The sequence below is a fragment of the Salvia hispanica genome, chromosome 3 (genome assembly GCF_029641045.1).
Source record: "Salvia hispanica isolate PSC_SH4W2 chromosome 3, Shi_PSC_v1, whole genome shotgun sequence".
NCBI classification, from domain to species: Eukaryota; Viridiplantae; Streptophyta; class Magnoliopsida; order Lamiales; family Lamiaceae; genus Salvia; species Salvia hispanica.
This window is the reverse complement of record NC_142694.1, coordinates 40400740-40415816: the sequence shown is the minus strand read 5'-3', so window position 1 is coordinate 40415816 and position 15077 is coordinate 40400740. Positions and strand designations below refer to the sequence as shown.

The 15077-nt window shown below is 33.9% G+C and overlaps 2 protein-coding genes across 2 annotated transcripts; both read right to left on the bottom strand.

Moving 5' to 3' along the window:
- Positions 1-960: 960 nt before the first annotated feature.
- LOC125215183 (uncharacterized) lies at positions 961-4365 on the bottom strand. Its single transcript, XM_048116523.2, has 10 exons — positions 4061-4365; positions 3486-3655; positions 3332-3396; positions 2722-2762; positions 2538-2626; positions 2334-2447; positions 1888-1965; positions 1657-1722; positions 1421-1498; positions 961-1248 (listed from the first exon to the last, which is right to left on the bottom strand). Exons 1-10 carry the CDS (start codon positions 4215-4217, stop codon positions 1141-1143), a joined length of 966 nt encoding a protein of 321 aa, XP_047972480.1. The 5' UTR covers positions 4218-4365; the 3' UTR covers positions 961-1140.
- Positions 4366-9714: 5349 nt separating this feature from the next.
- Positions 9715-11323, bottom strand: LOC125212243 (transcription factor TCP14-like). Its single transcript, XM_048112351.2, has one exon. It carries the CDS (start codon positions 11111-11113, stop codon positions 9971-9973), a length of 1143 nt encoding a protein of 380 aa, XP_047968308.1. The 5' UTR covers positions 11114-11323; the 3' UTR covers positions 9715-9970.
- Positions 11324-15077: the final 3754 nt, after the last annotated feature.

The window sequence follows — 15077 nt, the reverse complement described above, 5'->3', positions numbered from 1 at the left end:
GACAATCGAATTTGACCAAATTGCATGATTTTTCAACAATTTAACCTTTATAAGTATGTGGAGTATACTAGTTATTTATATATAAAAAAAACTATAGGCAAACGAATAGGACATTGGACTTGAGCATGAAATCATCAGATAATAATTTAAGATAGTGCAATGTTATTTGAAGTAGACCTATGTTTTCATTATTATATAATAATGTAAAAGATTTAAACACACGAATGTAAAAAAAAAAATGAAGCCACATAATCTAATTTGTCTTTACCAAATTGTACAATTAACATAAGTACATAACATATATAATGACTAATATACCCTTATATGGATGTCCACATTATGGACATATAACAACACTCGAATACTTATTTTACTCATTATATTATTATAATATGGTTGGCTACTTGGCTATGTAGAACGTGGTACGGCCTTCCGAGATAAACAACACACGGCGGAATGAAGCATGCCGTTTTTACATAGTCAATTTCTCAAATACTATCAATTTCTCAAATACTATCTCCTACTTTTCTATGTTTTAATTTTTCAAGGGAAATAAGCCAATTATTGATTAACATATCCTATGGTGTCAACTTCCACACATATATAATAATATCTAAAACGTAGATTAAAATCAAAAAGTCAAGCTTGACAACAAATATATTGAAAGGAACCTTTGTTGATTTATACTTGTATACAAGGGATTGCAATACACATTAGTGTGCACTCGCACGACATTTTTTATTATTTTCTCTTTTATACTACTAATCTTGCTAATCCAAATAAGCATATCATTGGTTTACATCATAAACTTTTAGTAAAAAACAATTAGTATTTCTTATATTCAACCGTACCCCCATGGCTCATACCAACAATCCTGACAAGGGCATAACTGTCAAGAAAAAAAAGTAAAAGCTAGACATAAAAGCAATAAAATGTAATAGTAGTAGTACTACTATAGTATAATAAAATATCCTTAATTAGTTTAGTTTGGTAAGTAATTTTCATAGTTTCATGCATATATTTTTGTTTTTTATAAAATGTAAAGAGTATAGTTGGTATATATTTTACTTAATACATATACTTTTCTACGTTACTCTCTCTTAAATATGTGAAGAAATCCCGAAGATAAACAAAACTACATTAGGCTTCTGAACAACCAAAACTGAAATCGTGAATCTTCATGTTTCCATTCAAGGCGAGTGCAAGCAAATCGAACTCTTCAACATACCAGAGTTCCGAAACTGTGGCCTGCGATAATCAAAACAAAGATAATCGCAATTTCATATGATATTTAACGTGCTACTACATAGCATACGCGATACATCTCACACATACTCCTGTGCACGACGTTTTTGTGATGCTATGTTGTGAGCATAAAATTTCACATAAAATGTCATCGTGATTGGAGCTTTCGACTAACCTTCAGTCCAGCAATCTTGCGGTTTAGTCTGCTTACAAGCTCATGGAAAACTTGGAGATCTGACATTTTCTTTTCCTCCTGTAAGATTCGACAGAATAATGAGGATTTGTATTACACAACATTTTTCGTTTTCTTAGTGAGATCTACAGTCAAAGTTAATTTAGCAGTGGTGCAAACAATGGAAAGATAAGGAATCAAAACATCATGCATTAGACAGTGATAACAGCACGTCGTACCTCAGACAACTTTTTAGGGGGGGCGAGAAGTCGTGCAAATGAAGTATGAAGCATTGCCTCGTTATACTGTCCCAAGCATATAAACAGTATCAAAAATATTGTCAATCCTGAAAATCCACATCCAACGACAATTCAAAATAGAACTGTTCCTATCATGGCAATTCACCCTTCCTACATTAACATGATTAGTAGGAAAGATAAAACTGGAAGATATGTGAAGTTGGTTCTTACGAGCTGCTTTTGTGGAGCGCGGGGAAGAGCTGATCTTAGTTTAGCACGAACGGTTACAGGATCTGTACCAGAGACCACCTGAGCAGAATAAGTATGAGTTATCACCATTACTAAGAAAATGAGACAAGCAGTTAATATATATTTTCCACCAAAACTACAAGCCCATTGGCTGCAAACTAGGCATAGCTGGCACATGCTTTATTAAGAGGGCTCGCATAGAAAACAAATAATAGCACCAATGCCACCGTATTAAACCTCCAAGATCAAATATGCCATAGTTGCAAACCCCTCAAAATTCCTTTAACTCTTTCTCACCCTCTTTTTCTTTATTTTGGTATTTCTTTTACGCACCCATATATAAATAAAAGAAAAGGAGCAAAATTTGTTGTATATGGAGTTCATCTTAAACTGGAAATGGTCATGGAAGAAAACATGAAAAAGCATACCTGCCAACAACCTAGTAATACACCAGTCGAGGTCAAAACAACCTTATCTAGGACAATATGCATTGGGCAGATCGACTTCGAAACTTCTTTTACGGCAAGAGCTTCAGCTTCTATCTGAGAATCGAGATGTTTAGAGCAAGCAATGAAATAAAACAAGAGAATAAAAGAACAAAATCTATGGATTAGGACCAAAAATATCAGTACCTCCTTTTCTGAGGCAGGGACAGGAGTTATGTGATGTGAGGCGTGGAACATGCTAAAGTGATACATACTCGAGTTCTGAAACCAGATTGCTAAGCAAAAATCTGATCAATATCTTCAAAATATACAGAATTGCACATGCAATATGTTTTTAGATGCACCTATAAGCTATAAAATAACATCTTACCTTCTCCAAAGTATGGCAAAAGTATGTTCTTTACGGCCTCCCTGCATCAATAGCAAGCAAATATAGCATTTATAAACCCAAAACATATAGCACAATCTAAACTCTGATTGATTTTATGTATTTCAAACATCTGAAAACAGGAAAGTTATCAGTTTTATGAATTCGGGAAGAGAGAGAAAGCTTGTTACATGGCCGCACATTAATTTTTCAGCAACAATTCAACATGTACCCCAATCTTCCAAGCATTCAGTTGTGTTAACTTAGAACTCACAATTCAATAGTAGTTTTAGGATGTGGGAATAATAAGATAAAATGTAGGATTAGTAAGAGATTATGTACTCAACGGAAAACATAAGAATAGATCTCCCTCAACTAAAATTCTGATGCACACAAATACATTATGAGGTTTCTTATATCTGAAAATCTGATTTTAACAAATATTGGATCCCATAGTCAATCCAGTCGGAAAGACCGATTCCGCTTCAGTTCTCACAAATCGTTTAACACCTATTAAACTTCGAATAAATCTATTTCAAGCTGCATAAGTACATCTCTATACTCTACAGATAACAATCCCTCAGAATACGTAATTATAAGTATGATAACTCACGAGATTGGAATGGAAAACTCAGTACTTAAATGCAATACATTTGCTCGGACTGGAGGTTCCGCAACCTACATTATTGTAAACAATAACCATCCAGTGAGAAAAAGCACCATTGGACTTGCTTGGAAAATTCGATCCATTCTCGTAGTACTATTACCTTAAGAACAGGGGTCAGTGTTCCATCCTTTATAGTAAAAAGATCGGATAGGGATAATGACTGAGAAGTCTGTCCTTGTTTGAGAAAAACTGCTCCTTTCTCATCCAGCTCTTTCGCCAATTGTGTATATAGTATCGATCGTTGCTCAGCATTCGCAATAGCATTACCCGCTGCACGCCAAAATGCTAGTTACATAATCTTTATACACACAAATTCTTCGTATCAAGTGCAGAAGAACCAGGACGCCAAATTGAAGAAATTTAACCATAGGCAGTGAACAACGAAGCATCATCATTAACTGCTCTAGAACCCTAACCGAAATCCAGTAAATGAATTAAATTTAACTTCACAAACCAAACATTTCATTAATAATAGTCATTTCTAATTAGGGGATACAAAACCTAGAATGCAGAAACATAGCTAATTTCACGGCGCTTAATTGCAAAACCTAATTTCACAGTGCTTAATTGCAAATTCCAATCAATTGTAAACTGCAGCGAGATTCTGGCTTCAATCAACAAACTTCGAAAACACAATCGCTCACAAAAGTTAGCAAAATGAGAAATTATACATACTTGACTGTGTGATCCGACTAGAGCGAGCTGACGAGTTGCGTAGAGCCATCTGAAACAAACAGAAGAATGTGAGAGCGCAGATTAACCAGACTGCAGCGATCTTCAGTGACCGACGCCACCAGTGCTTGATTATCCCTCTAGCCATCACAATTTGCATATATTGAACTGTTAATCATCAACACATTGAAGATTTTGCACAGTAATCAATAGTTGTTTGGAATTTCATGCGTGAATTGGACGATTTCTGCAGCTGAAATCAGTTCAGAAGCTTCACCAAATTTGCGTGGGCTTTTACCTTCTTTTCCTTTTTTTTAATCTTTTTTCAATTAAAAGTTATTAAGAGCTTAAAAACCAAACATTTTTATTTTTTTTAAATGATTCTAACAATATTTTTTTGTTAATTTAAGAGATAATAGTAATTTATTAATAAATATTGAATAGTAATATGATGACAAATGGAAATTTCAAAAACTAAAATAGTCCCATGTTAATTTTTTGGGTTATTTAAAATTTGGTGATATTAATAAATAGTGACTGTATTAATGTGACGACTAAACGAGGTTGTTTTGAGCATAGAAAACTAGAAGTGTATAGAACAAAACTAAACAAATTCAGTACGATGGAATAATTACAAAATTTTCATAATTTCACATTTAAATTTTGAAAAATATAAAAAAAAAATCATAATTCAATTAAATTTCCATAGACAGTTTAGAATAAAATTTAACTAAAAGTTTATATTCCATTCGTCCCATTAAAAATGAAACGTTTCCAAAAATGGAAGCACTACTATCTCTATTTTTTCTTCTCTCTTACTTTAACCTCTCTTCACTAACTCATAAAACAACACTACTTAAAATCATGTGCCGAAAAACAAATGTTGCATATTTAATGGGACGGAGGGATTACAAATTAGTAAGTAACTACAATTGTATACTATTTTTTAAGAGTTTGGACATTATTGTCCACCGCATAATAATTAAGGTTGAAGTTGAATTGGGCTACTCATAGTTTTAAGGGTCGACATTAGTGGGCTATTTATGCTAGATGGGTTTGGGCCTAAATGGATCATCTATTTTGCTAACATAACAATAATCAATACAAGATTAAAGTTTAATAATTTAAATAAATTTTAAATTAAAATGTATAAACTCAAAATTACATAATAATCCTATTGATCTTCTTTATTACAAAAAATAACATATACTAATCTTAGATCAATAATTTATTTGATATATATCATTATCGAAAAGAAACTTGAATTAGGTATAAGGTGATATTTAGCAATAAATAAATCAATAAATGTCCCACATGTATCAATTATCATATATATGTAAAAACAAACAAAGTTTCTTGTGACTTAGATTGGCATTGAATACTTGCACTTTCTACAATACTTGCCACATGTTCATTATTTATTTCATACAGTATTAATTAATTTAATATTATTATTGTTATCTCTTCTTTTTCACATTACGTTGATGAGTTGTTTTTCAATTTTATCCAAATAGAAAATTCATAAGTAGTATAGAAAACTATGAGATGAAAAGGACAAAGATCATAAGTTCACCATGTGTTCGGGAGAATGCCCACATAAGAAAAATACATGTCTACAAACTGATTAACTAAAATATCTTCTTCATCTCTCATTACCGTTATATTAAACTCGGTTTGTTGAGATGGTCTCACCGGTATTACACTTTTCAATCGTTTTTCAGAAAGTTGGATAATTATATAACAAAACTAGTCGGATCGGATAAAGCGAAGGACGTTGTTGACATCGAAAGGAAAACACGGTGCGACAAACCATCATTCCTAATGGATGGCGGATCAAGAATGGTATTGTACATTTACACTATGAGGGTGTTCGGTTTGCAAGATTGTATCCGAAATTAAATTTGTAGTGTGTTTAGTTCATGAGATTCAACCCCACAACTCAATTCTAGATGAATAATCATGAGATAATTAGTCATAGCTAACCCCGTATGATTAAAATAATCTCACAACTCAATCCTAGATTGTATTTCGGTATTATTTTATCTTGGAAACCGAACATCACCTATTAGTATTGATTTGCAACATACGGAGTATATATTGAATGGTGTATTCAATAATTAACAATCAATTAATGTAGACATGACAAAGCATAGTTCATGCCAAATAATTAAAACAACATTGGTACCCTTTATTATTCTTAAACCATAAATATACAAATATTCAAACAATTTCTTCTTAAAAACAAATACTCTTATACAAATGTATTAAGTTCATAATTCGACATGTTATATGTATGCATATATATGTAACATTATTAGTTACACAATTTATAAACTAAACAAAACCATTAAATGAATAATCAAGATCGAGCCACAAAGCAATCATATGTGGACCAAACATAGAAGACAATCAATAAACTCCAACTACTAAATAATCATTAAGATGAAGAAGTATGATTAGTGGGCTTAAATTTAAGAAGCCAAATTTAGCAACAAAAAAATTGTACGTGTTAGCAACTTAAGACACAACAATTTGGCCCCAAAAATCTTCGACGTGGACTAGTTAATTAGGGTTTAGTTTCCTAAAAGAAGACAAAAAAACAGATAAAATACTAATTTTGAGGTTACAAGATCTCTAGAAATGGGACCAAAATTGGTTGTACAAAAATTGGTCCCAACCCCATGTGACATTTTGGTACGATCATATGACAAATTGTATGCCAAAGTATTATGATGTTGTGACATCAAACATCAATCCCAATTAAACATTGAACAATGAAAAGGCTGTTGAAATAGATGGTGTTTAATGGATCCCAAAGCCAACTTGCATGAAAATAACCAACTTCTTTTCTTGGATGTTGCACCACTTGGTAATGGATTTATTTTCATTTCCTATTTGGAAAAAAACAAAATAGGGGAGGACTTCTTTTTATGTCAATATATTAGGTTCATACTTTATGGAATTATGCTAAAAAAAGAATAAATATGTTGAAGATGGCTATTGAAAAGAGAAGAAAATAGTCCTTATAAAATAAGTATACATAACTCCTATGTTATTGTTATAATCTGCATAAATACTCTAGACACATCACATACTGCCATGTATTCACTATGTAAGTCTTTCTAGTCTTGTTTGCAGGGATGAACATTCATATTTGAGATCAGATTTTTAAACCGATCAAAAAAACATCCAATTGGAATAAAACATATTATTTAAATACAATTCGGGTTTTGTAACTAAAAAAAACGCTATGGTTAATTTCAATTACTCTGATGAAAGTACACGAGTCATGAATATTTCAAAGCCGACCATATTTATTTCCCAAACAGAGAGGTTTGGAGATGCCAGCAAATGTAAGCACTTTAGTCTTGGAATATAGTTAGTTTTAGGACAAGTAGAAATAGATAGGTCGAAGGGTGTGACATGTTTCAATGAAAACGTACGTGAAGCTAGTTTGAGTAACTATATATGGTGGTCCATATATGACTTTTCTTTTGCATGTTTGAGTCTTATCTCATTCTAGTGCATGCCCCACTCTTGAAATGGACGGTTATTACTTTGTACAAACAAAGTAATTACTAGTGTTCGGTTTCCAAGATTAAATAATACCAACATATAATCTAGGATTGAGTTGTGAGATTATTTTAGTCATAGGAGATTAGCTATGACTAATTATCTCATGATTATTTATCTAGGATTGAACTGTGGGGTTGAATCTCATTAACCAAACACACTACAAATTTAATTCCAAATACAATCTTGCAAACCGAAGAAAATATGTAATTATATTGTCATTATACAATGCATATGGCGGCTTTGGGGTCGAGATCGGCGATTCCATTGACAGTTTGTTAGGATAAAAAAACTCCATTATCTTCTGTCATTAAAGTTGTCAAACCTTATAATGGTGTGACAAGTTTGTTCTAACCTCGTCAAATCCAAACCTGAGGTTAAGTAGTAGTGAATCCATATGCAAGCCCAATGACCTAGAGAGAATTCTACTACTACTACTACTACTATGTAATTGTACAATATTCTACTACAAACTACTCCTATAAGTTATCTAGTCATTCTACTACTATATAATTAAAGAAATTCTTCGACAAACTCTCACTACAAAATCAAGTTTATTTTATTATTCAAACATGCATGCCCAGTAGACATATCTAAAACCTACACTTTCTTTCTTTCTTTCCTCCTTCTTCTTCTTCTTCTATTATTATTTTATTAATTATTATTATTAGTATTACTATTATTATTAAGAAAGAATTGTTAGAAAAACTATGGAGTTTGGTCAATTACTCGCAATTTTAGTAATCAATCAAAAAAATTAGTATGAAGTTTGAAGTTCTCAATTATCCATCAGCAAAAAAGTGGTGACATTATATCATATATAAAGTTGTGAAATTATATATGGACGTCAGTAAGTCAAACAAAAACAAATTTTAACAAAGAAAACAACATCAGTTAATTAAAATATATCAATAATATTGTACTAATACAATCAGATTTTTTTTTTATGAACAAATTCAAACTTCATAACTTTTTCCAACTAATTTTTGTAGGTTGGGAACGGACCAAAAATTTATTAAATTTCACTATTCGTATGACAATTTACTCAAATAATATTTATAATACTAATATTTTACTATAAAAGAAGATACTCTATTTTACTATGGCAAAATATCCAGCCTGTGGGCCCGCTACCTGAGCCAACACCTGGAAGCAGAAGATAAGGTATGGGGTCCCACGAAGCCTAATTACTATGGCCCATCCTTCTCCAACAATTTGAAATGAAAAAAGGAAATTTCATTTAATCATACACTTCAGTAAAAATTGTTTTGTAAAATATATAAGGACACTAAGATTTCATCACATAGAGATTGGTTTCCCATGCTATGCAATATGTGTTGTAATGTCAAACTTTCATTTCCCCTAGCACACTATTAGCAATTAAAGTGTACTACTAAAAATAAACTCAAGACTATGCAATGTGGGAAATATTAGAAAATTTACTATATTTACTAATTATATGGGAAACTTTCATTTCCCCTAGTATTGATCGTTATATTTGCCTAGTATATAAAATATGACAAATATATAGCCATTAATATCACGAGCTTATGACATTTTTCCGGTTTCTCCTATAAACTTCAATATTTGCTGCTAAATTCGTAAACATGAACGGGTTTTACCAATTTTTAACCCGACCTTATAAATAATTATCTAGTGAAATTTGACAAACGTGACACACCGTCAAATCTTACATGCATCCCGCCCAATTCAAAATTACGGATTGAATATGCATTTGGCCAGTTATTGTGGTGATGCAAGACTACTTCAATTGATACAAGAAACTAAAAGTAATTCCATGTATCTAGCTAGTAGTATTATTAAAGAAGAATGCTTTTTTTCCCATTTGGCCTAGGTATATTTGGGGATCACTAGTGAGCTCAAATTCTTCACCACTTATAGGTGGTCACTTAGAAGTTTATTTATTCAAGAACTCAATTTTCCACTTCCCACAATCGATCAAGTGAAATGTGGGAGACTAATAAATTAGAAATATTATTTGTTTCTATGTAAGCGTAACATGAAATAATCAAACCATACAATTATGTACATCTCTAGCTAGTGCAATTAAATACTCCATCATCAAATTAACCTTATATATAGTGATTAAAATCGAATTGTGATCATTACTACTTCACAAAAAAAAAATCAGCTCAATAATCCCAATTGTTAAAAACATGGCCTTCCCAAAACCCTAGAATTCCTCTATTTTCATCATCACTCACACCACTTCAAAAAGCAAAAAATTAAATTGAAAAAAAAAAACAAACTCATGAATAATTTTGAAAGACAAAATAAATTACTCAAACCTCACGTGTATGTGTTTTACATATCTCCACCTCACGATTGGTGGCTGTTTTCGTCTCCGCCGCCGCCGTGGGACCCACTCGCCTGAGAATCCGACATCCCTCCGCCCCGATAATGACTCAATCCGCCCAGCGTACCCAATTGCGCCTCTCCTCCGCCCAATTGCTGGCTCGGTAGCAGCGCGATTGGCCCCGGAAAGTTCATGAAATGCAAGCCGCTCGAAGCGCCGCCTCGATACAAGGCGGCGGCGCTGCTGCTGTTGACGCTCGGAAACGTCCAAATCGGATCCACTCCGGCCACGTTGCTCGAATTCGCCACCATCCAGAAATTCGCCGGCACGGCGGCGTGGCTCGCCGCCGCCGCCGCCATGGCGGAGGCGTTGCTCGACTGCAGCAGGTAATTCCCCAGCTCCTGCTCCTGCTCCGCCCGCCGCTTCCGCCCAATTCCGCCGCCGTCTTCCATTTCCCCCAAATCGATCGAATTTTCCCGCGCTTCCTGCTTCGCCGGCGGAAAAAAGCTAGGGTTCAGGCCGCCGCCGGCCGCCGGAAAATTGAGAATCGCGGCGGAGGGGGAGGGATCGCCGGGGAAGTAGCTTCCGCGGCGGTGGTGGTGGAGCGGCGACGACGCCGGCATGGCGTAGCTAGGGTTGAAGTAGGTGGACCGGAGCTGGGACGGCACCGACATGCTGGAGCCGGAGCTGCGGAGGGAGATGTTTAGCGAGGTGAAGTTGGCCGGGATGGTGCCGGTCCCTGTGGCCGCGATCACGGACGGCTCGGCCTGCTGTAGGAGCCACTCGATGGTCTCTCCGTCCGATTTGTGGCCGAGCTCCCGCGTCAGCTGGAAAACCCTAGCTGCGCAGAGGGCCGGCATCCGGATGCGACGGCCGCGGCCGTCCACCTTCGTGTGCCGGTCCTTCGTGGACGTCCGCTTAGGTGGAGGCTTCTTGGACGCCTCGGGGGTCGTGATGATTTGGAGCGAAGAGGCAGAGGCGGAGGCGGATGCCGAGTAGTTGTAATTAGGGTTTGAGGGGGCCGAGGCCGAGATGGCGAGGGAGGGGTAGGGGGAGCTAGTCGATTCGTCTTCTTTCTTTTCGAGTAATTGGAACGGGAAATTGAGGCGGCCGTGGTGGTGGTCGTGGTCGTGGTGGAGGTGGAAATGGTCATCACCTCCTTCCATGATCACATTTAGGTATAGTAACAAAACATGAATTTTTTTTAACTATAATCCCACTTCTTGAAAAATGAATACAAGTAGAGCTTAATTGAATTTAATGAGTGTGTGTGACATAAGAAGAAATTAGAATGAAAATGCTTGATTCTATATTGTGAAGCAATTCCTCTTCAACAATGGAGGGAGAGAGAGAGGGAGAAGAGATGAGGACAAGCTTTAAGCAACAAAGATAATGAGTGGGAATTATATGGGGTGTGAGCTTTAAAAAGCAAAATAAAAAAGAAAAATAAATTGCAAAGGGGAAAAAGAAAATACACGCTTTTGTTGGGGCTCTTTTTTTATTGTCTTTTTGACAAAAAACCCTTTATTGAAATGCACCAGAAAGAAGAATAACGAGATTTTGTGATCATTCTTAATTTTTTTTCAATCCATTTATTCATTCTCCTCTTTTTCGTTTTGGTGATAATTATGGTATTTAAAGTGATTATAATATAATATATACCCTTTTCTCTTTTTATCTTTTTCTTTCTTGCCAACTCAAATCCCAAAACTTCTTCTATTTAATTAACGAATAATCAATAATGATCTTACACCTTTAATCAACAATTTTTCTCCATAATTATATATAGGATAAAATAGTTTTCTTGAGTTATATAAATTAGTTATTTTCAATTATTTTATTTTTTATTTTTTTATATTATTGTGGTTGGACAGTAGCTTTGGTTCAGAGTCCACGTGAGGTGCTCTTTTTATCATTCAATCCATAAAGACAATGGTGTCCAAAATGGGACCCAATCTCAAGTCAAAAAAATTGAGAGAGACTTAGGGGAAAAATATTGATTTAATGAAAAATTGGGGTTGTGTGCGGGGGGGTATGTGTGACCCTCTAATTCATGTAATCATTTCATTTTGCCTTTGGTTCTTTGCCTTTTTTTTCTGCTGGAATTTTGCTTTTTGGGCACTTGTTAATTAAGTAGCCTTAACCAATGTTTTGCTTGCCACATCAAGCCTAAGATATTTTAAATTTTATTGTGATGCTGTCACACCAATCTTTTGGGGAAGCAAAATGATGTAGTTCAGTTTTAAATTATCAGATATTGTTGAATATTTGTGACTGTGTATTAAAGAAAGATTGATTTTTATGAAACATTATGGAGAAGTTGAGAAATTATTTATTTCTGGGACTGGAGTATGAATTCAATGCAGGTGTGCAGAAGATAACTGAATGATTATTATATACCGATATAAATAGTAATTTGCTCATGTTTTATTTTGATGTTTTGTTTTTTTGGTGGCATCTTTAAATATTATTCAAAACAGCTTTGGTTCTTTATTGTGGAAACAAATTAAATAGTGTTGCAAATTACATGTTTCGGGGAAAAAAGGTTAATTTTGTTAAATGCTGAAAATTTCATGAGAAAATTGATGTCCTTGCATGTTCTTTCTAAAATAGTTAATGATTTGTATAGTACCCCTTGATATAATTGTAATTTTAAAAGGAAATAAAAGAATTGTTTTTTGAGAAAAATGGATAAATACTTAATTACATTCTTATTTAAGGTAATTGGTCTAGTTTAGGTCATGACTTTGATTTAGTAGTAATAAAAGATGTCTGACATGAATTGGAAAGAAAAAGTATAATTAGTTTATACAAAGCTGAGTTAAGACTAAACCGATTTTTTTAAGATAGAAAGTAGACCTAATTAATTACTTAATTAGGTTTCGGACTTCATATAGCTCATTAAAATAAGTTATTTATACATTTATTTTTTAATCTTATATTTTACTCAATTTACATATAAATATCTTGCACCCTTAGTTAATTGACAAAATAAAATATTTACTTTACACAATAAAACTATGATACTACAAACTTGGCGTTTAAAACTATATTTAGAGAAAACAATTAGTGTGCATATATTCTAGAATAGCAATATTCCTAAATCTGTCGATGTATATAATAATATATAAAAATTGATGAAATTTAACATCATAATTACAGTGTGTGGGGAAATCTTAAATAGGTTGGATCATGCCACATATTTTATTTGTACACACCTTTTTGGGTGACTTGGGATAAGAAATGGTATGGCTGCAAGACTGTCACCTCTTCAATTTTAGAAATATATAATGCGGGGTATTTTAGGGTGCCACCACCTCTTAAAATAACACCATACCACCATTTCTAGCCAATAATTTGTACATATGGACGAATAATAAGCTGCTACGTGGCAAAAAAAAAATTTGAAAAAAGACGGGCAGCAATATGCTGGTCTTTGTACAACAATTTTTCTTGAACAGCAATATCCGACCACTATACAGCAATCTATACTGTATAGCGTTTGTAATATTGCTGTGTGGCGTTTATAATATTGATGTATAAGCATTGTCATGTTGTCATTTTAAGAGGAGTTGTCATTTTAACACAAACTTATATAATGCACCTTCAATTACTTGTTTATTTGCTTCATCAGACCTCAAGTTTATTTTACTAGCATTTCATTTTTTTTTTCCAAATATTAATATATATCAAGAATAAGCATAGGTATTTAGGTACATGTTTGTATGCGCATTGGTAGTTAGTACACTTCCGATTATATTCGTGTAATTGATGGCTTCTAGTCTTGTAACGCCCCACTTTTTCAAATCCTAATTTTTGGGTTATGAAATTTTTGCATTAAATGCCTTAAATGCTATGATATGTGAATTATTTGATGAGTAATTAATTGCATGGTGTCTTTGTGACCTAATTGCGTATGAGAATTGAGATTGAGTTGAATAGTCAACTTGTTGAAATTATGACGTGGCTATTGAATAGTCAAAGATGTGGAAAATATGACGTGGCCGTTGAAAGGTCAATGCGTTGAGAAAATGAAGTGAAAGTGAAGAAATGATTGATTTGGTGTGAATATTTGATGCGGAGAAATATAATTGTGGGTGAATTATTTTCCTAAGGGATGAGTGAGAATTAAATAGGAGCATTATTTAAATGTGTGGAAATTTTCGGCCATCATTATTATTGGAGAAGGAATCCTATTTTTTCTTGGATTTAATTATTTGTTTGGGATGATTATCCAAATTAAATCCAAAGTCCAATTATACGTTAATTCCATCATGGAATTTTTGAAAACACCACCTTTGATATCCATGAGATTTTCGAAAATCTCATCTAGAAGGGAGGGAGAAATTATTTATTATACTATTTGATCTCTTATTTATTCTATTCCATGAATAAATATAAATATGCTAGAATATCCTAGCATATCTTGCCAAATCTAAGAAGATATTGCCATATCCTAATTAAATTAGGTTTTGAAATTAAATCCCTTGTGAGATAGGCATAAAAATCGCCTACTACTATTATTTGAAGAGGATTTAATTATTTATTTTGCTCCGTGATATATTATTCTACTCCGTGAAATATTTGAATTTAATTATAGGCTAATTAAATAGCCTATAATTTTCGAATCCCCCTTATTTCTCTCTACTTCACGCCAACATCCAACCAACAAATCTTCCAAATCTTGATTTATTTAATTATTGGATATTATTTTGGCACTCTATAAATACATGAGAGATCCTAAACCCTAGCATTCACAAAACCGGCGCCCCACTCCCCCATAATTTTGAAAATCTCTCTCCCCACTCTCTTCAAGATTTCTTCTACTTTTCTTCAAGATTTCTTCATCAATTGAGAAGAATCCAAGTTGAAATTCAAGAGTTTATTGAAGAATCAAGGCTATAACTTGTTTCTACCGTTCGTTCTTTTGGTAAAGGTACTTTAATTTTGATCTCCTCTTCTTCTACCGATTAATCGGTGTTCTTGAGTCCACATGCATTTAGATTGAGTGGAGGGGAACTAAATTGATGAATTTTGGGATGCATGGATGTGTGTGTGTGTGGCCGTGTGTGTGTGGCCGTGTATGCGTGTGCGTGCATGCCTCGGGAGGCGTGCACATGTGGAGTGTTC

Bases quoted from the DNA above. Each gene is read 5' to 3' on its own strand.
- LOC125215183 (XM_048116523.2), bottom strand. From the start codon at position 4,217: ATGCAAATTGTGATGGCTAGAGGGATAATCAAGCACTGGTGGCGTCGG. The intron at 3,656-4,060 runs GTATGTATAATT...TTTGGCGTGCAG, and splicing joins TAGTCGGATCACACAGTCAA to CGGGTAATGCTATTGCGAAT. The intron at 2,627-2,721 runs GTAAGATGTTAT...ATTTTTGCTTAG, and splicing joins TTTGCCATACTTTGGAGAAG to CAATCTGGTTTCAGAACTCG.
- LOC125212243 (XM_048112351.2), bottom strand. From the start codon at position 11,113: ATGGAAGGAGGTGATGACCATTTCCACCTCCACCACGACCACGACCAC.